At 38.0% G+C, this 26,660-nt stretch overlaps 2 protein-coding genes across 2 annotated transcripts; both read right to left on the bottom strand.

The window, feature by feature from the left end:
* Window positions 1-5,103: 5,103 nt before the first annotated feature.
* On the bottom strand, window positions 5,104-6,127 carry LOC121054414. Its single transcript, XM_040523912.1, has 2 exons — window positions 6,065-6,127; window positions 5,104-5,616 (listed from the first exon to the last, which is right to left on the bottom strand). The coding sequence occupies exons 1-2, from the start codon at window positions 6,125-6,127 to the stop codon at window positions 5,104-5,106; spliced, it is 576 nt and encodes a 191-aa protein (XP_040379846.1).
* A 14,355-nt stretch (window positions 6,128-20,482) lies between these two features.
* On the bottom strand, window positions 20,483-21,331 carry LOC121054545 (lachrymatory-factor synthase-like). Its single transcript, XM_040524580.1, has one exon. It carries the CDS (start codon window positions 21,291-21,293, stop codon window positions 20,562-20,564), a length of 732 nt encoding a protein of 243 aa, XP_040380514.1. The 5' UTR covers window positions 21,294-21,331; the 3' UTR covers window positions 20,483-20,561.
* Window positions 21,332-26,660: the final 5,329 nt, after the last annotated feature.

Here is a 26,660-nt window from a genome sequence, read left to right as displayed (position 1 = left end):
CAGTTTTTACGAGCTTTCCTAAGTTTTTAAGCAGCGGACCTATCATTCTGTTAACACGATGTTTTTCATATTCTATAGGAAATGGACTAAATTTTCACAGGTGCCAAAATATGTATAATTAGAAATCGTTCGATTTTCTCTCTTTTTTGGTATTGGCTCAAGCTGGCTTAGTTGCCGTGGTCAAGACTCATGCAATTATTGATTTTGAAATAAAAAAACTTAAAAATGTACGAAGATATCATTTGCACTATGGATTTCTTACAAACTAAGCGCACATCGTTTCGCTTTATGGAAGAAAAAGTGAAACAACCTACTTATAAAAAAACTGTAGGTAGAAACTTTTCATATTTGTAACTACAATAAAGCTATAAATTCAACTCAAAACTAAATTTTAAAATTTAAATATTAGCTTACAAGAAGATGTATAAGTAAAACGACGAGAGCGTAAGTTTCTTAACAAAGCCGTTATTACCAATGGACCCTCAAAAGGGAGCTCTGGAACTATATCAAATAGTTGACACACGCGACTATAGTATTCTGTGTCCTAAAATAAATTGACTTTTAACAGCTAAAGAAAATACCAGTGAAGGAAACAGACAAAAATACGTCTAATTAATTGGAAAGTAGTATGGTTGATGAGTGAGCGAGGGATATCGAAGGATAAAACTTATCTCTTTTTTGTAAAACAAATGTAGGTAAAAGTGTGAAAATCAAATAAATTTCTAACTTAAAAAATCAGTTTATTTTTGGAACAAATGAAGTACCATGAATCCTCTCCATATCTGCCACACGATGGCACAACTGTCTTCGACCGAAACTGAATCGCATATATGAAATTAAAGTTAGATATCGATGTGCCATATTGTTTTAGTCCAAGACACTAATGTTGACAGATTCTCATCTGTTTCAATCTTCGAAAGAACAGAGAATAATTCAATATGAATTAATGGATGTGCTTAGAAGTTAAAGCAAAGTGGACAGGGTAACTATAATGCAGATACTTGTTAGGGCCACAATAATCTCTGTAAAACGGTGACCTTAGATGTCGCTGGTAGACAGACCTTATCTCCTCAACGTTTGGTCGCTTCTGAAGATTTTACTGTGCCGTAGCAATCACAAGCGTCGTGTCAAATCTGTCGCTAATTCACATTTACGAAAAGAGAGGTCACATTAAATTGGTGGTATATCAATCGTGAACTCAGGTGTCAGCAATCGTTTTTTTATAGGGCTTTTGTAAATTTATTTTTTGTTTTTTCTAAATTGTAAGATGTCATTAGAACGATAGTTCTATTGTTATTTTTTAATTTTCTAGTGATAGTTTTATAACGTTTTAAACTACTGGCAAATTGGTGGTATATCAATCACGAACTCAAGTCTCAGCAAGCGTTTTTTCATTTATTTAGGCAATTCCATTATTGCCTTTAGTTTTAGCTTCAATTATGATTGCACCCCCTTTTTTTTTAACTTTGTGATTTTGCCCTCGTTTTTCCAAACTGAAGTTAATTTGTGTTTGTCCCCATTTATTAAAGACATATATGTGCCATTTGCAGATTTTTGTTATGAGTTTCACAAAATAAGTTCAAGCAAAAGCTTAGACATATGAATTTTGATCCTGTTTTGTTATGGATTTTAACACCGTCAAAAGTATCTCATAAAATTTAAAAAGTAAGTAATGTAAAATCTCAAATAAAGTTTAAAACAAGGGTAATAATATAACTGTCTTTTTTTCATGTGTGTAAACTCGAGCAAAGTCCTCTTGTTTACACTCTTGAACTTCAGTAAACTAGATGATCGATCTGCACGTTACTTATCAATAATTAAAACCAAATAGCACCTTAGTTTTTAATACAGGGTTGTTGACAACTACATCTATCACTAGATTGGATTTAAGCAACTTCAAGCTAAATTTGAAAAGAACCAGAGTTTTCCTAAGGAAACAGCTGGTCTCTGACCATTACTGTGTGCCCGGGCAAAGCAAATGGTGTACTTGGGTGGTATGACCAGCATCCTCTGAGTCTTGAGTCCAATTAAAGTTAGTTCTTATGTTGTATAGCTTGGATCCAAGATTTGTTTGAATTGCAGTTGATCTCCAAGCCTGATTTATAGGATGTGTGGAGAAATCCACGTAGAGGCAAGACCACCCTTTTCTGTAACCATGTGGGGCTAATTAAGCTGATTTAAATCAACCAACAGTAAATGGACAAACCAATCAACGACCTCTACAATCTATCTAATACATATCCCTGTGTGTTTATATGTCTTCGTGTAATTTGATGCCAACTACGATGTTGTTGAATTTTGAACATGACATTTGACCATTATTCATCCAACTAAGGAAGCTATGCAAGTATGATTTATTTTGTTACACTTATTTTATCATTAAATATATTTTAACGATGACTTTATGTCTGAATCTTTGGACCAAAATTCTGGATGAATCATTAATATCATGTCTAAAATCAAACGGCATCATATATTTGACTTAGATTTTCGCTGAGGCCGGTGTTGTCATGTATAGAAAGAATAATCCATATCTGATCCAGGAGCACGCGATGCAGTCATTTGGTGGACACAGCCGTGACTTGTCATGGGCACAAAATGATCATCCAGCTATAGACGTGAAAACAACTACCACTAAAACCAGTCGCGAATGTGATATTTTTAACGTGTTCCAAAATTCAGGGATGAATTGTAACCGTTCTACTATAATGTACGGTGAAAAAATGGATCCATAAAGTTTTATGGCCAAAAACCCTTTTTTTTTTCTGGTTCACTTTGTCACTCTTTGTCATCTTCAAAACGACATGGCATGTTGACCCGTTTTTGTGAAATGTTTTTCGTTGGCCCCACTTTCACCATCATATTTCTTGGGGCTGTGTATGTGTTTTGAGCTTTTTCGTTCTCCCTATTGCCGAAAGGACCAAAATTCCAAATATATATTTCCAATTCAAATTGCTGCAAAATTTCTCCGGGAAAATGTTGCCGCAAAATTTGCTCTAAAATTGAGATTGAGAAAGTCCATTTGGAAATCAGCTTTCCTAAGTTGGGCCAATATTCTTATCTTAGGCTATCCAGGGTGAGCAAACTAGTAAACCCAACAGCGCCCACTAGGCATATCCATCTTCCACCTGACGGGCCCAGTCATCCCATTTCTACACAGACAAAGTCCAAATTTGGTCCCTCAATTATGGGCTGAGTTACTACAACTGTTGTTTCCCTCAATTTGGTCCCATAGACAAAGTACAAATCATGCTACTAAATAGTTTCAAGAGTAGTTTTGTCTCACATGACATCTACGTGGCAAGTTGTCTAAGTCAGACATACAGGGCTTACATGTAATTACAATAAAGAAAAATAAAAAATACACAAGGGTATCTGCATGTTAAAAAAAATTAAGAAACATATCTCATCTCTTTTTGTTCTTTTTCCTCTCTCTCCTCCACGTACCGGCGAGCTCCCCGATGTGGGGGGCGTTGAAGGCCGCGATGTCAAGTAGGACAACGATGACTGCCACGCGAAGGTTGGCATAGAGCTTAGCTCCCTAGGCTTGCACACAAAGGGCCCGCGATCTTGATGCGGGGAGGCTGCACTTCGTGTTTTGTGGAGATAGCTCATTTCTTATTGCAACAAAAATACTGAATAAAACAACGATCGTAAATTGTTCCAACAAAATATAGTCATTTGTCATAGAAAAAATTATCATTACGATAGTACAGTATATTATTTTTCGTTGTGATAAATTGGTGGCAATAAATTATTTTTTTAAATAGTGTGAGTCGTTCTTTCTCGCACCGGCGAGCCTTCGTCCGGCTGTTAAAGCCTTTGTTGCATGCATTCCTTTGTGTTGTTGCCAGCAATGCATGTCCATGCTAGCTCCTCATCCTCGTCGTGCTGCTCCTCAGTGCCAGTGGCACTTCGATCTTTCTCAGCGAAAGAGGATGTGAAGAGAAAGAGAAGAGAGAACATGGACGGTGAGAAAGAGGAGCAGGAGAGATGGTGTGATGATAACTCGTGGCCCACTGTTTTTATTTTATTTTTGAGTTTGTTACTACACATGGGCAATGTTTTTTTTATTTCTTAATATGCTTACATTAGCTTCCATTGGAAAAAATCTTGCTAATACATTAGCTTTCATTGTTCAACCATGAATACATAGAGTACTCAAAAGTCACCACTACAACAAGAGTTTTGAACACATGGTTCAAGGATGGACGTTATTTGCATAAAGACAGTTTTTGTAAAGCAATTCACATGGGCAATGTTTTTTTTATTTCTTAATATGCTTACATGTCGGCCCCACCGATTTTTAATTGTTTTATTTAATTTTTGTGTCCCGCCGATTTATGTCCATGCTACATAAACGCTATATATGCCACATGAAAAACCTAAAATATTGAGTCCATATGTCCACATTGGTGTCACGTTAGTGAAAACCACTTAGAAGAGGATGTTTTATAAGTTAAATGTCTAGCTTTATTCAGTTTTGTGATTGAAACTCTGACCAGACATGTAAAATTAACATTTTCCTTATTACATCCAACAACCTACACGAACACGTACCATATCCACTCGGCCACCTCCATGTTTTCGCTACTCCTTATATTTGTAAGTCAAAATTTTAATTTTAACCTTAAATTTAAAGTTGCTTTTATGTTTTTTTCACCTAACTTTATTTTCAGCCTTGTTTTTTAATCAGTAAGATATGTATATAAAATATTTACTCATAAATTATTTTTCCAACAAATATGCCATTCCTCCCCTGCATTCGAGCACGTGCCAATCTTTTCTTTTCTAAAAATGGTGCCAATCATTATTAGATAGATACGTACAGACACATGATTACATTGATTCAGAAACACTTAAATGCAAATACCATGCATATGCACCTACAATCACATATATGTAACTAGTGTCCCTAATACGCAGTCTAATGAAATGAACCATAACATCTCTGAAAGAGGAAATAAAGTTGATATACAATTAGCCATACACAAATGAGCAATTTACATGACACTTCCATATACAGGTTTTTTACTGTCCATGTTAAAATACAGGGTATCTGAACATTAAAATTAATTGCACGTTACTGAAAGATAAATACGATCACGTCAAGAACCTTGGCTGGCAGCTGAGTGTCCTCGCCATCGTTTTGCCAACCCGGAGCTGGTCGTGGCACGTCGCCGGCGACGACGACGACGACGACGTCCGCCGGTTGAAGCTCCTCCTGGCAATGTCCCTCATGGAGCCGGCGAGGGAGAGCTTTGGGTTCAGCCTCGTCGTCGAGTTGAAGTTCCTGCACACCGCCATGTGCGAACGCAGCGCCTCCTCCATGGTGGCGCCGCCGTCGGCGGGCGCCCGGCGGCGCAGCCGCTCGCTGACGGCCTCCGCGCAGAGGCCGCACACCCAGTAGCCGCAGTGCGCCGCCCGGACGCGGCGGATGTAGGCGGCCGTGCACTCCTCCGTCACGCTGCAGCACGCGCACCGCACCGCCGTCGTCGTCTCCACGTCGGAGCCGCCTCCGCCTGCCGCCACCGCTCCGGCGACGAGCTGACGATCCGCCGCAATGGGGTTGGAGCACTCCGAGTGTGATCGCCGCAGCTCAGCTTGATCCTTGTTCTGGTGAGGGAGAACAGATACACATATTAGCATTAATCACCAACATATTTCATTTCACCTATGCATATTAAATTTTCCCTCAAAAAATTTGTTCTTGCATAAAAAATCCTGCTAATACATTAGCTTCCATTGGAATAAATCATGTCATTTTGGATATAGTTGTTTGCAAAATTTTAAATAAGCTAATGTCTTTACTAATTATGAGAAATTTTTGCAAGATGAAAAATTAGTTAGGGTGATTAATTAGATGTTTCGTGGAAAAAAAAACAAACAACATATTTGCAAACGAAAAATAGTTTGTAAATAAAAATTTTATATACGTATTCTTACTTTCTAAATAAAGTTTGGTGAAAAAAACTCAAAATCAACTGTAAGATAAAGATTAAAAATTTAAATTTTGACTTATAATTATAAGCTAAAAGATGGGGCGTTATGATGTGATAACTACCTTGGACAGCAGCACGAAGCATTTTGTTCGTTCCAAGCTCTTGTTTACTGCCATGATCTGCATGCCGTCACTCCCTTGTCAATAATTAAGCCAAATTTCGATATGATTTGGGCGCCTTGTTGTCTGATCAACTGATCCAATTTATAGGCATTACCAAAGGTAGCAAGAGCAACTTGGATGTCGCCCTGTAACCGAAATGAAACCGACAGATTTAAGTGCAGATTAGGGCTTGTTTACAGAGGTTGGCTGCAACCTTTTTCTGGAGGAGAAACGTACGTGTGACACTGTGAGATCAAACGTACATAAATTCAGAGATAGATCCATGAGTTAGCTACTGCTCGATCTTGTGACGGTTAGGGCGTTACCTGTCCTCTTCGATCGGGATCGATACCGACGGACGATCTTTTCGTGCAAAATCATTTTTGCACGATGGAAACTCCAACTGAACCTACACTGCATTAATTAGTGACAGGAGTCAACTGTTAAGCTCCAAAGATGTTGGAGAGTTAGTTATAATTTTTTCATTAGAGACACGTCCGTAGATTAATTAATACATGGATCAGGGGCGTTGACACGTCCATAGCCGTCTAGGTGGACACGTGTCTGCCTCTATTTTAGTCCACGAAGACACTTTCTATATTTTTTTGTAATTAAAATCGTATTTTTAGTTAATGGGTATATAAAATTTTATATGCGATATTAACTTGTGACGTGTAGGACTACCAACGAAAGAAAATTTCTACCCATATCACTGGTATGGGTTAGTGTAGCTTTACATGGATGGATCCTATCATCTTGTAAAGTTGTAATTAATGAACAATAAAGCCTCTCCATTCATAGGATCGAGGAAACCTCACTATACAGATATGTCGTCGTAGAAAAGGACTGAACTTTGGTTATGCACTTTTAGTTAGTGAGTGATGTGCGGCGGTGATTTGTATTCGAGAGTTACCTAGGATGCCGGGGTTCTCTCATGTAACAGTATTTTTAGTGGACTTAATTTCAGTATTCCTCTATACTACGTCCACTCGGTTCTACTCCATCCCGCTCGCCGGTATACACCGGTAATCGAGATTGCAGGTGTTTTAAAACATTTGTCTTCGATGTCTGCACTAGGAGAAGATGACGATAAGGTTTTTCGGTAACGCGTTGCGCGACTGCTCGCTAATCTTTCACGGCGGCTCGTCTTTCTCTACGTTCGAGGGTTGCACGCCGATGACAATATCCGGTACCGCGCGTGGTTCCTTTATTGCATGTTGTTCCTCGTCAACATGATACACAATAGGACAATGATACACATCAGGACCAAAACACTTGGTACATATTTACCATGTTTCTTATATTCGAATTTTAGTACCAAGTTTACATGTATAGATCGTACGATATAATTATAATAGTTTGCATGGTAAAATGTCATGATTTATTTATAGAATAAATTAAAATCAATGTGTGCTTATATATTTAAAATTGGCAGTGTACAATTTGTATTTGTTTTAGTAAAGGCCGAAATTGGTAACAATCCAAATATACATGTAATACTATTCAATTCACCAAAACTTTGTTAGGGCAAAAAAATGGCTTCAACCAAAAAAAAGCACTATATTTAATTTTGACCAAAGTGAAGTGCTAAAAAGACTTGCATAGTCAACTTCTAAACATGTACTATATATTTTCTGCTCTTTTTTTTTCCTTTCTTAGTCATCACTATTCACTAGCACTTTCATGTATGGCTAGTTAGCGCCTAGCAGTGAAATGTGAGACTTAAAAGGCTAGTGCTGTCATTTTCTTTCATCAATCTAAGATATTAAATAGCTGAAAGGTGGTTTACTTTTGGAACTTTTTGTCACTCACTTTCTTTGGCTTACACCATAAACTTCCAACACTTGTTTAGAAAATATCTCCCAAGTATTAAAACAGCTGAAATCAGCAATAGAACCAAAGTATGCAACTATGGATCTGTTTGGGGAGCTTTAGATTCTGATAAGCAGCTGCTTGGTAGCCAGCTTCTGAGAAACTGGAAAATCTCCTAAACCCAGCTTCTCCAGATTCTAAATTCTTAGTTCATTTTCTAGAATCTGTAACTACAGATTCTCAGAAGCTGTCGACCGTTTGAGGCAGCTTCTAGCAGTAGCAGCTTCTGGAAAAAACTGCAGCTAGAAGAAGCTCCCCTAAACAGGCCCTATACGCGATCCTTTAACCTAGTAGTTACAAAGACCTTAGCAGCACTTGAGATCCTAGGTTTGATTTCTTGTTGGAGTTTCTACCGGCTTTATACTTTCAGTGGTAGGGCGTTATACTGTGTTCTCAAAAGAAAAAAAAGTATGCAACTTTGCACCAAAAAATTACAATCGTTAAAGAAGACAATTAAGTTAATTAGTATTCTAAAAACTTATAGTGAGTTCACGGATTAAATATTTCTTGTCTCCATTTCATGATTATTTGTAATGCCCCGCTTTGAGCGAGACGTTAAAAAAATAATCTAATAAAAATATATTTGTGAACTTACGTTCTTTGTTTGTGCCAAAGGTCTCAATTAGTTTTCATGTCCCTGTCAACCCGAGATTGACTCCCAAAGTTCTGATCAAGTTCGCTCAAACTCGCAATATCATTCCATCATTTAAAACAAAACGATGGTGTTGGTGTTAGTCCGTTGGCTGAATTTGCTGATCGATGTTGCTTCTTATTTGCTTTTTTTTTTTGCCATTATTTCATTTAAAAGAAAGCCTAAGTACGTGTGTCTTTAATCGGAAAAAGGATTACATACATAGGCGCACACCGTGCGCCGCCCGCCGGAGGCAGCACGTAAATAACCCGTGAATGCGAGCAAAAGATGAGTTTAATTAGGTAAGGGCCATACTATTCCTAGGACGGAAAAAAGCAAATGATTTTGTGTACAGCGACGGCATGCACTTCCATCTCGTGCATTAATCCGTTTCGCCTTCTAATTAAATCGCAAAGTAGCAGCCAATTGGAGACCCCACCGCCCATAACCCGTGATACATCAATTGCCCTCACCTACGTACGTATACAACCTCATTCATCAATCTTTTCATTTCTATATATGGTTATAACTGATAGGCTAAAAATACATATTTTCAATCTTAAATTTGAACTTTTTTATAAGCTAAAATATATATTTTTAATATTAAATTTGAACTTGATTTTAGAATTTTTTTCATGGTAGTTTATTTTTCAGCCATTTATTCTAGATTGCTAAGAACACGAATTTTATAAATAAATTATTTTTCAACTGTAAATAAATCTCTCCCTGAAAATACAAACGCGTACGATGAGTACCATACTACCTGATGACGCGAATGGAAACCTGTTAGCTTAATAAAGCATTTTTTTTATCCTTTTTTCTCTCTTCCGGCCACAGTCCAAAACATTATTATTTATTGTGTCAACTACTTAGTCTTCTCGTTCCCAAAAAAAAAAAGAAAACTTTACTCTTGTTACTGTTTCTTAATACCAATATTTACCATATTTTTTTACTTCATCGATGTATAAATATATAAAAATAAAATATAAAAAATATATTGACATCTTAAACCGGTAACCAATATAAAATATTAAGATTAAATGTGCAAACTGGTAGATTCATGGAAAGTATTTACATTCAAATAGATTAATAATTATATCATGGAAAAGATAATGATTACCTATGTATTTTTGGCTTGGATCATGGCTGTTTTTTTTTTTGGAAAATGATCTTGTAATTTGTAGGCCCAAAATTCTATGTTATTGGATTATGAAGGACTATTGTGGTTGACTAATTTTTATATAGACTAGTTAAATCTACATGTTTTAGTACATATAAATACTAGCACCATACCCATGCTAACGCTACGGGCTCTACTTATGAATGCAAATAAGATATCCAAAACTCTTTCAAATGCAATTGATCTATAAACCAAATATTTAAAGTTGTCTGCCTATCAGATATTTGTTACTTTGATTATCTAGCAAAACTCTGATAAAATAGCAACAAACCACCAGTTAATAGTGACTATGATAGTTCTGCAAAATTATTTGTATGCTAGCATACATTACAAGTGCTAGCTTTTAAGTTTGGACAGTAATTTCAATAAGACCAATGTCATTCACAAATTTCAAAAACATTGCAACAACAAGTTTAGACACTAATTTCATAATCACTACAAAATCAGGTTCACACATTACATTGATAATTTCAATTAAATAAAATATTTATATTAACTAATATGAGCACAAGATTTAAATTTTATAAAGCTAAATTTAATAAAAGCTACTTTATGCAAACATGAGTTGCATCCCATACAGTTTACTGTCACATTTTATTAAATCAAAAATCAATGATAATTGTATATATCAAATAAACAAGAGAATTGTGCAACTCTCAAATAACATGTAATTCAACATCTAATTTTTTTGTGAGTTTTCAAATAAATATCATTGTGTCTCCTTCTATCACATAAAATGAAATCTAAATCAAACATTAATTACCGTATAATACATACAAAAATTATTTATCACATAAGCTCTTTTTAGCTCAAAATATACTATAGCATCAAATAAATAAATTGGGGCAAGAATAAATTAAACTATGTAATATATATCTGTATAGATATTATCTAAAAAAGTATATAGTACAGATTGACAAATAGAAATAGAGGGTGATGTTTTTGACATAGTGGTATTCATAATACTTTTCCCTAGATTTTTCATGACACCTTTGAATTTTGGATCTATATTTAACCATTCAACTTTTTAAAAGTTTTTTTTACAAATATACGATATTATAAGTCATTCTTAAAGTCTCTTTAGTAATAATAAATAAAAGTCATAAATATATGCATAATTTCATTCAAATGTTCATCTATAATTGACAGACGTATCTTCATACAGATGCTAATCAATAACATGATATAGATAAATTAGCTTGGATTTTAATTAGCGGGAGGTTTTTGCTGACACGGTGGTATTATAATGCTTCTTTCGGTCTTTTTATGACACCATTGAATTCTAGATCTATATTTGACCATTGGATTTGATGCGCTAGATTTGATGTGGGGAGGATGGATGGAATGTGTGTGTGATTTGGGGAGCCGGTAAAGGGGAGGAGTATTTTTGATAGTTGGATTTGATGCATTAGATTTGATGTACGGAGCATAGATGGAATGTACGTATGATTTGGGGAGCCAGTAGAGGGATGGAGGGTAGATGGAACGTGAACCGACTGATCATCTGCAGATGAATTGACCTGTTTGATTTGTTCAATGAGTAAAACAAATTTGGGCACTATATGATAAATGAATTATGTGTGCTAGTATTATTTGGAACAAATCAATTGTGAGGTTTTGACATATATTTTGATATTTGCAAATATGGCAGAATAAGTGTGTAGGACTATTTGTTAAACAACTCTGAAATTTATACAATATACTTGGTAGGTGGAAGATTTATTGGCACCACCATTTCCCTTTCTTTGGGCCACTAAGGCTTTCGGCACGTCAATTAACACAAAAATGATATTAAGTTTCAAGAAAAAGACACTTAAGGTCCCTCAGCTATGGGTTGGATATCATTTTTATCCCTAACTATGAAACGAGAAACCAGATGAAGAGTGTCCCAATCTTATAAAAACTAATTCAAAAAAAACATATTGACACGAGAAGAATTCAAAAAACTAATTCAAAAAAAACGGCTATTTGATATAGTGTTTATGTGGCACGAGAAGAATCATAGAAAAATAAAAAAACTAAAACAATGTGAAGATTCATGTGTCAGTCAAATAAAAAGATAAAAACACAATTATATATCCAACCTCTCCATGTCACTCCTTCCTCCTCTCTACTTCATCATTCCTACTCATGTCCCTCTTTCATACTCTCTGTTGCTTTCCCACCTTCTCCATGCCTTACGCGGAGGAGCTCTACGTACTTCGTTAACGCCGCTGCCTCCATCCTCTCTGAATAGAAGCAATTGTCCTCAAAGGCGAGAGGATGACCCACTTTTAGGGAAACCTCCATACCCTTACCCACAATTGCGGGGCCACATATATATATATATATATATATATATATGGGGTGATATCCTAAGGGAAACCAAATAACTTACGAATGATAAAAAAGATAAATAAGGTACCGGAAGCACAAAGTATCGTGGTCACACATTCTCCACATGCATTGACTTGGGAACACGAAACCTATGGTTCCTCCTGCTCATGGTAGGGCGTGTATGGGTCACTCTCTTCTTGTATAAATATAAAAGGGGGAATTGTTCAACCATGAATACATAGAGTACTCAAAAGTCACCACTACAACAAGAGTTTTGAACACATGGTTCAAGCATAAAAACAGTTTTTGTAAAGCAATTCACAAGCCTATGCTTAGTAATTTTTGGGAAGTCACGATCAATGAGTAAAGTTTAATTCACATGAAGTTGTTGTCCACCTAACCAAGCTCCACTTGTTTTGGTTTACCTTCCTGTTCCAAACCATCGTTCCATCCATTAGTAGTCGTCTTTTGAACTCCACTGGAAAAGACTCTCAACCAATATCCAATCCATATCTAGTCAAGTTTAAAACATTCAAATGCAAGTCAAGAGTAGTACAAATGTCAATGCTCCTTTAACCACAAGTACGATCATCCGAGTAGTTTAGTTTTAGTCACACTGCAGTAGATGTATCTTTACTCATAATACATGTGCATATCCTAGCCAAGATTATTAGACCCCTAGTGTTGCATCACCCCTCCAAAGATTACAAGCCCCCATGCATCCCCTAGCACCCATTTTACCTTACCAATGGTGTGTGAATTCTTGGACACAAAGGTACCAAAGTAGGGAAGCAAAAGCAAGTTTTATTGTTATCTCATTCTCATTAATTTTATATCCTAATGAGGACATCACTTATATGGATACACATACACAGAATACTCCTCAGGTTATTATGCAAGGTCCAATCACTAGAGCTCGTGCCTTATTGAATTTACAGGTGAGCTCATTCCTAAGTACTTCTTTTGATAGTTTTAAGAATAGAATAATACCTAATAATCTTATCATGCTTAGACACATTGGAGAGGATCATGAAGTACATGGAGAGAGGTGTAGAGTTGGAGAAGACCATAAGGGACGTACAAGTAAAGCAAGACTCCTAGTCCTACATGAGTTCGTGTCTGCCTCGGCCTCTATGACAAGCTTGCAGTAAAATGGATGCCTAGGATGGATACAAACTTATTTTTATGACCCACATATGCATGGAATGAAAATTTTATAATCTATCCAATGGCTTTGGTTTGACATTAAAATCACGTCGGAGTCAATGGGAATCGTTGAAATAAGTCAACGTTTAGAATCTACCTGGGTGTTGCGACATCGTCTTTTGGGCCGTTGGGCCCTGTAACATCTTAGAGCCCATTAGGGGCGCGTCTAGGGGTTACCATGTCCCAAATACCATATTTAGTCACCATCCCCTAAGTTAGGTTTTTGGGTTTTTCTTAGATTAATTGAGGCATCCGCAGTGCTACTGATAGATTAGTTTGTGAAACCCCAACTTTGAGTTACTGATTAATTAATTGATCATCCGCAACTTAGTTCATATCTTTCTTGTTCTTGATTGTGTTCTCTGATTCGCACACAGATATCAATCTTCTCAGCGAGGTCAATCGGGTTTTAATTGGATCAGTTGATAACAAAAGGAGATATGGTGTTACGATTGAAGGGTCCAGAGTGTGTGTCAAGTTTCTGCCAAATCGATAGTTATCACCTCCTAAAGGAGGAGCGGGCAGCCCGTTAACATCATATCCTCTCATTATCAGAATTGGCCATACCTAAAGTGCGGCCCACCAGGGTCACTGAATTAATCCTCCTATTTATGTACCCATGCAAGAATTGCAGCCACATTGGGTTCATTTCCTATATGTTTTCTAGACTCGATCCTTAATTCACTTGGGTTGGTGCGAGCATTTCGCTAGAACCACCCAAATCCAACCATGTCGCCCCGCTCAAAATAAGTGGTTTTATTAATATTTGGATTTTCAAAAAAGATTTTGCATATCATCTACGTGGGTCATATCATGTCAACTCCCACTCATTGACAACTACTTGCTATCTGAAGTAGTTGTCTCCCAATAATTTAAGAGTAATAGAATTGCTTGTAGCATAGTACCGCTAATCGGTAAAACTAAGCATTGCTATATAATCAATAAATAATAATTAACATACGACATCAAGGTAAAATGGCATGGATACAAAGTTACAAATAACAGATTGTAGGTACATTTTAACATAGCATGCAACTTATTTTTAAACAAAACATTTCACATATGAACAACATGTTCAAGGAAGGGGGCACATTGACTTGCCATGTTGAATTATCGAAACCTCCACGTTGATGGCGACAAATTTCTGCTCACATATGTAACCTAAATGGCAAGGTATGGTCGATTAATACGTGTGTCTTAAAAGGTAAATAAAAGGGAGAAGAATAAAGAAATAAAATTTGGAATAATACCAAACCATGGCCAAAAGATAGGTCTTGATTTTGAACTTTGGGTCAGAAAAAATTAAGCTTTCAAACTTGAATTTGAACTACACTAAATAATACTGAAAGCTAATATTTAACCATTTTATTTTGAGATACATTTTTCTTATAGAAAAGGTTATGTCTAACGAAGAGGTGGTCTACCTGTCAGCCGAACAGGCGAAAGAGGAGGTTTGGGCCATCCAGCGGACATGGAGGGGCTACTTTCCAGCTAGAGAAAACAGGGTGGCCTCTACTTACTCTGTAATGCTGGATAGAGGAGGGTGGTGAACACGGATGCGTGGGTGTTAACACCAAAATTTAATGTATCCGGTTAAGGAAAGAGCATAATAGTTCTAGAAGGGATCATAAAGATTCTTTAATGGCATGGTAGTTTAATTATATCTATTAATTAGGTAGGGTTTAGTATTTTTTTCTTTATCTTTTAGAAAGTTTTGTCTATTGTCCGATCAGGACTTATATATTTCTTTTTGTCTTTAGGAAACATGTATCATAACTGATATGCACTAGTAGATACCCATGGGTACAAATATATACACCCAGGGTCTCTGTAATCTATCAGATCAATAGAACTACTCTCGGTGGATGATCACCCTCTTCTCTGTGGGGTTTTATATCAATGCGAAACTTGTCACCTAGCGTAGGTCTATATTGGCTTTGATCTCCGGCGAAGGGGTAAGCCCTAAATTTCAGATACATTGGTGTTGTTCATGGCCGCATTGTTTTGATCTCTTGGATTGCTCTGGTTTGGTTGCTATAATTGCCTACCTGACATTTCAATTCTATGTTTCCTAGCATTGTGTTTTGAGACATGTCGGATTTGTTTGAACTATCTCGATTAGGTCTGATCTTCTATCTAGCCAATATATATCCATGATCACAACGATGCTTTTGATAGATTTGTTATATCCATCATATTAGACAGATTTATCGACTCTTGGCTAAACAATTTGATTTCTCTTGATTCCTTTTTTGAAATTCAATTTCTTGTCTTAAGGAAAACTTGTGATGTTACACAATAGACATCTTGCTATGGATAGGTTCATCACCACTGTTGAAAGAATAAATAGTTATAAATATAAGCACCCGTGTTAAATTTATGATTCAAACCGGGTGGACTAGTTCCACCATAGGGAACCTAAATAGTTTGGTTAAGCCCACTTAGCATATTTTTAGATACTTCAACAAACATCATACCACGTGCTCAGAATACATCTATGAACGAACAATCACACAAACCAACATATTTGAAGTTTTAAAAGAGTAAATTATATGCAATTTGGGCCACATTATATACTACAAGTTTTACTTTAGATCAACCTTAAACATATCTTTTTATTTTGAAACGAGTAAATTTGTCATAGTTACGGTTTGTATCAACCCAAACTATTCTTTCATGCACATAAACAACTATAAACACATCAGCTCCAGTACACCATGAGACTACCATAAATTGGGTGCAATCCATATATTTTGCAGAAATAGAGGTTAGAAATGTGTAGAAGAGTTGGCTGGGTGATCCAAACTACAATAATGACAAATTTACATAGTCTAAGGTGTAAAGAATACGTTTAGTAGTACTTGAAAGTTCAAATTGGGTGATAAAAGATGACCAAACTATAATTTTCTATTAAAAAATAATGTCATGTTCAGTACTGGGTTCAAAATTTCGTTGATTGCTAAACTTAAATCCTATAAAAAACTAGATCTTCAAAATTGTAACGAGTTATCTGTGACGCGCCAAAGAAAACCATTACAGATGACTATAGTTGTAACGAGTGAAATTGGTGGCTATTAGAGACAAGAAACTAGGAAAGACATATTGACTTGTGTGTAACGGCTACGCATGCCGGTCTTAATAGGGTTTCATGAAGGCGTCATACATATTAATTAGGTGACACATCAGTACAAAAGGGAATATTTGCATGAAACTATGAGGAGAGAGAGGAAATTAATTTCATGGCCATAAAACGTTTGGACACCCTAAGTCCTCGGTAACGCAGTAAAACTCGCATTGAGGGGCTTGAGGCGTTCCATGCAATCAAACAATCTCTGCATGAAATCAAACTTTTAGCAGTAATTAAATGATTTATTTAGCTTTGAAAATGGTACAATGAAATGTTGCACTGTGAGTAGTTGTTTTATCATCATTTTATTGAGTTAGCTGTTTTGAAAACCGTGTAGTGAAACTAGGTATTGAGATTGGCCTCATGAGCCGTTATAGATGACTGTGTATCTATAACGGGTTTAATGGAACAATTACAAATAACATATAATACCAACAAGAGAGAAGCGATAGGATCTCCTACTTTCCCGTTGCCGCTGTTTCCTCTCACTACTGCCACCACCGCTCCCCCCACACTCTCCACCGCCGACACCACTGTTTTCCCTCAGCCCCACCCCCACCATCAAGTCCACCGTTCCCCATTCTCTCGACCGCCGCCACTTCCATTTTTCCTCAAACCCCTCCGCCAAGGCCACTGCTCCCTATCACTCTCCACCATCTTCACCATTGCTCTCCGCCGCAAGCCAATGAATCCGGTCTCAGTAGTCGCGGGGAGTGGTAGAGTTGACCTTACCACTTAGACCAGTCTCAATGGATGTTTTATAGAGGTGTCATGCACATTAACTAGGTGACACATCAGCACAAAAGAGAATATTTGCATGAAACTGAGGAGAGAGAGGGAATTAGTTTGATAGCCATGAATTCTTTGGACGCCGTTACCAAGTCGGTAACGCAGTGAAACTTGCATTGAGGGGCTTGAAGCGTTTCATGCAATCAAACACTCTATACATACAATCAAACTTTCAGCAGTAATTAAATGCTTTATTTAGCTTTGAAAATGGTACAATAAAACTTTGTACCGTGAGTAGTTGTTTTATACATCGTTTCATCAAGTTAACTGTTTTAACTGAGCACTGAGATTGGCCTTACAAGCAGGCACGAATCTGGTCTCGACAGCAGAGAACGTGGATCCAACCTCGATGGTGGCAAGGCACGGTCGATCCAGGGAGCAAGCACGGTGTGGCAGCCACCACCACTCCAGTGTCATTGCTCCTTGTTCATTCAATTGTTCATTTTTAGGCGATGAATGTGAATATTTGAAACCATGGATGAGTTGGGTCGCATGTGCAGTGAATATATGAAACTAAAGACTAGTTGTGGCATGGAAGTTAAAAATCTGTTGAATATTGTTAAATTCAATTGACTCGTTGTTGCTGTTTTTTGTTTTCTTAACTGAATTTTCACATAAATATCGGCTTGTGATATGGAGTTATTCGAGATGGTATATGTGTAATGACTTGGGACGAAGAGCTATTACATATGAGTATATTTGTAAAGACTGGCGAGCAGTTACATATATACGACCCTCCACATCAATGACCAAAAGTCTATAATGTCTGTACACTGAACGGGATCAGTTATCTCTAACGAGCTTAAAGCATCATCTACCTGTCACTGAGTAAAAGTCAGTGATGTGAGAAAATATCTCAATCGGGCATCCGGCCATCACATATGACACATCTCAATCGAGCCAACACAAAAGCCCATCACGGATGACTCTTGTCTCTGACGGGTTTAGATTATAGCCCAGTATAATCCAAAAAAAAATAATTTTGTTTCTTTTTTGTTAGCCATAGGTCTTTGCCCTCAGTCGTATGTCTTTCCAGTAGGTCACCAATCCCGAGATTGCTCTAGGCTATGCACACTTAATCTTATAGTTCTTTGGAGCTAAATTGGTCTAGGTCATGCACACTTAACCTTATAGTTCTTTGGAGATTGGCTTCCGAAAAAGAAAATGAAATTTATTGGTATAAGTATTGTATTAATCCTATTAACGATGTCAGACCCTAGCATCCCCAAATGGAAAAATTGTCAATAATAAGGTTGTATAACTCATCATAATCTATAACTTTCACTTTGGTCTTTTTGCTATATAACATTTTTTGAACAATTTGAATTTAAATTTTAAAATATGATAACTCCAAACAATATTTTTAAATACTGAATAATTTCAACTGAAAAACTCATCAACAACAAATTTGTATGACTCATCAATATCTATAACTTTTATTTTGTTCATTTTTCTATACAATATTTTTTGTATAGTTTGAATTTAAATTTGAAAATATGGTAACTTCAAACAACATTTTGAAATACTAAATGATTTCAACTAAAAAAATCATCAACAACAAAGATGTATAACTCATCAAGATCTGTAACTTTTATTTTGGTCATTTCTTTATCCAACAAAGTGATAGTAACATTGTTTGCAAAATTCATATACCTCTCATCTGTTTTATAAAGCATAACACAAATACAAAAATTTTATGAACAATGTTACTAACAATTTGTCAGATGAAGAAATGATAAACATAAAAGTTATAGATGTTGATAAATTATACAACTTTGTTGTCGATGACTTTTTTTAGTTGAAATCATTTAGTATTTGAATATATTGTTTGAAGTTGTCATATTTTCAAATTCAAATTCAAACTGTTTAAAAAATTTATATAGAAAAATGGCCAAAATAAAAGTTGTGAATCTTTGTAAGTTATACAAATTTGTTGTAGATAATTTTTCTAGTTAAAATCATTTAGTATTTAAAAATATTGTTTAAAGTTGTCATATTTAAAAATAATTTAGGCCCGTCAGATAGTCATCTGTGACAGGCTATAATCTAGGTCCGTAAGAGATAAGAGTCATTCATGACGAGCTATAATCAAGGCTCGTCAAAGATGAGAGTCATCTGTGACGGACGCTAACTTGATGCCCAATTGAGATATGTAATGTTATCTCAATCGGGTCTAAACTACTGCACGTCACTGATATGTGTCATCCGTGACGGGCCTGAGTTTTATGCTCATCTAACATATCTGTATGACCATATCTCAATCGAATGTTTTTTTGCCCTACTATTCTAGGCACGTTAGAGGCCGTTACAGATGGAAGGTTCTGTACTAATGGTAGGACCAAAAGTCAATGTCTATATGGCCCATTATAGATGAGGATTTTGAGCCTTCAGAGATAATAAGGACCGTGATAGTGGGGAAATTAACAAATAAAAGCCACTAACAAGCTTAGGATTCTTCGAGAAAAGCATAAGTACTTGTCACCTTTAATCGTACGTGAAGACATCTATTTTGATCTGTCGATTCCAAGTTTTGGATTCTCATCTCGATGGAACATATGCACACAGCCTACCGCGTAACATGGCCACACATCACAAGAGGGAATAAATCGATATTCGATTTCAACCTCCATTTGCAACCATACAATAATCGTGTGGACGATTTGGATCGACCAAACGCGATCAAGGTAAGCACGACGAAATGTACTATGTCAGCATGCTGAAGAAAATCTTGAATCTGGAAAATATTTTGCCACTGTACTTCGCTACTTGCTCCGCTGTAAATATGACGTTTTACATGATGAATTAAAAAGTCTTTTAAGTGTGACTTGGATAGCTGGATTAACTTAACAAGTTACTTTTTTAATAAAACATAACAAACTAGGTTAGTTGTAGGTGATGTATCTAGCAAGATGCTAGGTTATTTTGTCAATCTCAAGACTTAGCCGGTCGTCTATATAGGTGTTCATAATGACAAGGTGTACATGCTTACATCAACAGGGGCGAGGGTGGGAGCGTTATGAGCATTGAGTTTATATTGTGTTTAAAAAAATGTAATTAACTAGAAAGAAAATTACTCATTTACTCTAACAAAAATTTTAATAAATGTCAACCTTAATTACTAGACATAATCATTCATCTTATTGAATAAATTTATAAAAAACATAAAAAATATAAATCATATTTTAAGTATCTTTAATTATAAACCATATCGAAACAAAATAAATGATAACTTACAAATTCTTATTTTTGCAATAAAATAAACGTGCAAACGTATGTTTAAAAGTAAATAAGGTAATCTATTAAATTCCGATCGAGGAAGTAATTTTACTTAATGATTCTAGCTGCAAGCTGCGGGGGCGTCTTGTACAGCAATGGCAGCCGCGGCGGTGGCGGCGGCCTCCTCGATCCGCTCGGCCATGCCCTTGACGGAGGTCTCGAGGTAGCCGAGGAGGCCGTCCCTGGTCCACCCCTGCACGGGCTCGCACTCGAACGACCACACGAGCTTGCACCCAGCAGCAGCTGCCGGCACCGTCTCCGGCGCCGGCGTGTTGACACCCTCGTCGTCGTCGACGACCGTCATGGTGGCGACGTAGCGGCCGAACCCCAAGTTGCTGCCGACGACGGAATAGACGAGGCGGCGCCGGGCGCCGTCCATCTCGAGCAGCTCCTCCCTCGCCCACGTCTCGACTCCGGCGGCTGCCTGCTGGCCGTCCCCCTCCTCCGCAGGCGGCGGCGCCGGGCGGGAGGCGACGTAGCGTACGCAGCCCGGGACGCCGTCGTCCCCGGCGACGCGCTCGCAGACGTCGATGCCAGGGAGGTACCGGTGCAGCGCGCAGAAGCTCGCGACGTGCGGCCACGCCGCGGCGGCCGCGGTCGACGGCAGACGCGCCTCCGCCGCGCCCTCCCACTGCTGCGCCGCCATCTCCGGCTGCTGCTGCGGCTGCTCTGCCATTGTCAACGCCCGCGCTGGTACGGTAGCGACTCGCGGCCGGCGAGAGTGAGGCTGTGGAATAGGTATATGGCCGTAAAGGCTGCTGCGGTGGAATCTTTCGGGGAGAACAACGTGCATGCGTCTGCGCGCGCGGAAGGATGCAATCGGAGCCAGTATAATAGCGTACCATTAGTCGGGCTAAATGCTAAAGTGAAGAAGAGATAAAAGCAGAAAGAGAATAAGCGGACAGAAAGCTTACAGCTGGCTCGGACATAATAACAAAAAAAACTCTGTAAAAGAGAAGTGAGTTTACAATTATGAGTGTGCTAAGACAAAACTGCAAAGAGTCTTATATCAGCGTGCTGGCTATAATAACAAAAAAACTCTGTAAAAGATAAATGAGTTTACAATTATGAGTGTGCTAAGACAAAACTGCAAAGAGTCTTATATCAGCGTGCTGGCTATATTATTAGCTTGCTATCATGTTGAGTTGGACAACGAGTTTTATTTTAATATAATAGATGATTTGATTTTCATGACGCGTTTAACCATTTGTCTTATTTAGAAAACTTATGTATATATTATTTATTTCGATGCGGTTAAATTTATTACTAAATGTATTTTACTTAAAAATTAAAGTCTTATATATTTATATTATTTTTAAATAAAACGAATAATCGACTAAAAGTAAAGTTAATTACTTCGTAACCTCAATTACGTAGGGAGCATAAAAGAGATGGCATGGGACGATGTGCAGTCAGCGTCATGTGCGCTCCAGGATAATCCCGTTTACAACAAGATTTGTTTAAGTTTATTACTGTATTTTACATCTACTAGCAGCTAGCACACAGATGCGCGCCTGCCACTCTGGAATCTAGGGCAAGTTAACGTTTGGATCCTAATCTAGGCTAGGCTCATTGTTTGGAACTGCAAAAGTTAACTAGTTTGTTTTTATGGTAAGTTAGCTAGCCTAACGGGGCCAGCAAAGTCTCGCCGGCGAGGGCGACCCAAATTGGCTCTCCTTCGATCGCAAAAGATCTATTTACGCGTGATTAATGACACATGCCAACCAAATTATCCAGAGCTTTTTTTTTACCATCTTAAAAAAAGTAACTCAAAAAAGTATGATATCCTAATATATATTGTATCTTAAATTTGTACTTGATACCTCGAGGTATTTCTTATAAATGATAAAAAAGCCCAATTACCAAACATACGAAACATGGCAAGTATAGCTAGCAGGCGGAGAACAGGCTTGCTCTTGTCGAGCTAGGCTACTTCGGCAACAGAATCAGATATGTCCTAGGTTGATCGAATACTTCCCACTGCTACGAATGCTATCTACGGAGATGGATAAATAGCATCAATAAATTGTATATAATTGTCTCCATTCGCTGTGGTGGTATGTAGCCCTGTTACCAAGAATAAATTAACCATTGAATTTCATCTGAATGGATATATAGTTAGCCAGATGGGCTTGGCCCGGTGGACCGGCACTGGCACGACACGTGTAAGCACGACACTAGCATGGCTTGGCCCACCACCAAACCGTTCCCATGCATGGTACAGCACGCCAGCGGGTCGTGCTCGGGCCTTAAATTCGGTCCACAGTACTAGCCCGGGCACTTCATGGTTTTATGGGCCGGCACACTTGGGGCACATCCTGCTGGTGTTGGAGCCGTTGGATCCCACCCCTGACGTGCTTCTGATAGTTAGATGTAGCTATTGGGGAGTATATAAAGTGACGCGACACAATGCCTCCTGAACCCTAACATATTTAATTTGGACCATCGCGTCATCGTTCTCGCTCCTCTCTTTCTCTCTCTCGCTCACTGTCTCTGTTCTTTCCTCTTCTCAAGCTCTGTTGGCTTCTTGAGTCGTCGCTGATCAGCACAGCCACACGAAACGACCAGCTAAACAACTTATCTCCATCTCTCACCAATGATGTAGCATCGTCCTTACCATGTCATCCACCTCGTCATCTCCATGTTCGCTATGGTCGACCTCGTCGGAGCTGGATGTTGGTCACTCTGGTGCTTCGGATCTAGTGCAAGACTCCTGATTTCTACCTCTGTATTTTTAGACATATATACTCGATCCGCTAAGGAACCAGAGGGCCAGAGGTAGATCCGTGCATCTTGGACATAGTCAGTGATTCTGGTGCTCTGGTTGCAACGGTAAGAAACTCTAACCCTAACTCTTTGCTTCTATCTTTGAAGTCGTCAAAGAACTAGGACGCCAGTGAAGGCCGGTGCTAATGTCGGACGAGCAGGAGTGCCAGGTTGGCATGAATGAGGAGGACAATGATGACATGTACGAGGACATTGCGGCCATCTTCGAGATCAACCCTAAGGGTCCTATCCTTGTCAACGATTATCCACCTGCCGCCGCAGCTTTCCGGTGATGGTGCTAGGGACGCGAACAGCGCACCACACATTCGTGCTAGTAACTTTGTTGTGTGGTTGTTAACACCAAAATTTAGTAAATTTCCGTATTGGATTCGGATAAGGAAAGGTGCAATTGCCGATAGAAAATCTTATCCACAAGAAGCCGAATTCGAGAAGGAATCGTAAAGACCCAGGGCTTGGCGGCGCAAATTTATCTATTAATTAGAGTTAGTTAGGATTTTTATTTTATCTCTAAGTGAGTTAGAGTCCAATTGGGACTTGTGTGTTAGAGAGAATCTAAGTAGGAGTTTGTTATTTCTTTTTATCTATTAGGAGTTGTATGTCGTGTCCAACACGACCTAGCCTCAACCCGAGGGTATAAATATGTATGTTCGGGGTCAATGTTGTTCATCTACACATCAATTAGATCAAATACTTTCGGCGTATCGCCACCCTCTTTCGAGGTTTCAACTCCGGCAGAACTTGGCACCTGACGTGGGGCTGCATCGTTTCGATCTCCGATGGAGTGGTAAGTCCTACGTTCCGCTGGGCCACGGTAATTGTTCGGCTAATTAGAACTGTCTCGGTTTGATCTGATATTCTAATCTAGTTGCGCGATTGCTAGTTATCGTATCAGTTTCAACTTAGATCACTTTCGTGTTTTGAGTTAATCTGGTCGACCACTTTTGGCGATCTATGTTGGTTTGATATTCGCTATTTGACATATTCACTCTATTACTGTCTCGGTTAGATCTGATTTAGTAGATTGCGTTTGTCAAATGGTTTATATCAGATCGACGTATTTTGTTCATTGTTTTATTGGAGTACCAGCTGATATGTTACCAGTCATTGGCTCATTGATTTGATAGCAATCTAGATCTGTTTAGTACCTATCCTGACATTGATAGGTTTAACCTTGAACTGTCTCGGTTGGGTCCGATCTTCTATGATTATTATTAGCAATCTGGGCTAGGTATTTTATAGATCTTGTTTGTTTGTCCGCCGTCTATAGCTGATGATTTGTGCTGATCTATATGCTTATCATATTTACATCAATAGAGCAGCCGGATTGCCTTATTGCATCGTTTTTATACCAATCGGCTTGATTTAGTTAGATCGGCAGCTATTTATGTTGCATCGGCTTATGAGAATTACATGCAAATTGGTTTTAGCCGATCGTAACATATGATTCATTGTTTATTCCAAGTAATTCGTCGGTTTATTTATTAGACTTATCGATTTCATGTTTCCAATAATCATATCGTGCTCGACTGCATACTGTCTTGGTTAAGTCCAATCTCTGTATGTCTAGTTCGATCTGGTTATAGGGGCTCGTCCGATCGGCTAAGATTAATAAGTAACTTGGCGGATCACGTTGGTCTAATATTTTATTTTATTTTATTTATATCAAGTTTCTGGCCAATCTAAGCTTTTACAACCGATCGTTTATCCTATCGGCCAACCGTCACAGCATCAACATCTGATCGGCTAGATTTTTGGTTACCTATCTGCTCGATAGCCGATCAGTTTGTTTTACTATTTATCTTGGTAGTTGCAGGATCAAACTGACTGGCATGCTCGCGCATTCTAAGAATTTAGGTCCTGCACTGGAGCTCTCTAAGATTGACTCCCAAGCCTTCATGTGTGACACGTCAGATCATTTTTGACGTCAACAATGGGATGATTTTGAGAAGCTCTATCAAAAGGAGGGTGATAGGCAAGTAAGGTATGCAGCTAAGTGTTGTTGTGTGATACTTATACTATGGGTATCCGTAGACTATATGAATACATACAGTCATAGGGGTGCCGAATAGGAAAGAGATTATACTTGTATGGTAACAACCGGAGTTTGGTAATTATCGGATTGCATGCCACACATACTGGATCCGAGTTGTAACCGAATTAGGATAGATCATAATCTTATCATATTAGGACTCTATCATATCTGTAAATCCTAACACTCAGTATATATACGAGTACGGGATACACTGCAAGGGGGACACGATAATATATATCCAATACAATCGCCAAGAAGGATTAGGATATTATCTCGCCAAGCCGAGAGCCTGAACCTAGATAAATCGTCTTCTTCTTCGTCCTAACCATCAAGTTCCGAGCCAAATAGCCACCCTATAAGTTTATTGCCGACATCAATCGTCAACAGTTGTGTTTCATGATTATATGAAAATCCAATGCTAAGTATTTCAATCTGATCTATAATATGTTCGATTATGTGAAAAATCCAATATATCATATATTGATTTGTTATATGCTTTTATCTATTTTGTGCATCTGTAATTTTCAAGACTAGTGAGGGCATGAGCCTGACTTAGTGTCGTGCTTGGGCCTCCATCTCGACCAACGACAATTGCAGGCACGACATGGATATCTTCCTATGTCAAGTAGTGTCATGCCTAGCCGTGTCATGCTAGTGCCGTGCCGTCCCTAGCTCCCTGGACGCCCTGTTTGGCCAACTATAAATGGCTACAGATTTCATAGTGTGTACAAGCTAGCAATCCACTCCCAAGTATTGATAGCGTCAAATTAAATTTCCCTGCTTCACACAGTTAGCCTATTCAAATTTACTCAAATTAAACTTACCCTCGCAATATGTGCAATTGAAATTTTATAAATCCTCTGTATTTAATCACATCTTAATAGAATGCATGCATGTAAAACCAAATTTCCAAATGTTCACATCGCACAACCGATGCATATATGCATGATTAAGAGCAACTAGCATTTGCAAGGACGTTTTCCAGGCCTTCTCCATCTTTCCACAAGAAGTAATAACGTAAATTATTATTCACGGGGTGATTATTTGACATATTTAGAAAAAAAATATAAAATCAACTCTAAATTGATGGTCAAAAAATTAAATTTCAGCTAATAAACATAATGAGAGAAGTGAAAACATAAGGGCGTCATTCTTACATGTTGCATCTTAAAGACAGTCGAGAGACAGAACAGAAACAGTTCATAATCCGTTACTCACCCAACATATCTTTATGTATATCTTTGCATCAGGTCCTCAGGCATTAGTGCATCAGGTAACATATTCATGTCACCTGAGGCATTAGTGCATCCAAAACCACACAAATAGCTCAGGTCCTGTTTA

The sequence above is a fragment of the Oryza brachyantha genome, chromosome 5 (genome assembly GCF_000231095.2).
Source record: "Oryza brachyantha chromosome 5, ObraRS2, whole genome shotgun sequence".
In the NCBI taxonomy this organism is placed as follows: domain Eukaryota; kingdom Viridiplantae; phylum Streptophyta; class Magnoliopsida; order Poales; family Poaceae; genus Oryza; species Oryza brachyantha.
Note: the sequence above shows the minus strand (reverse complement) of the source record. Positions and strands in the feature narration are given on the sequence as shown.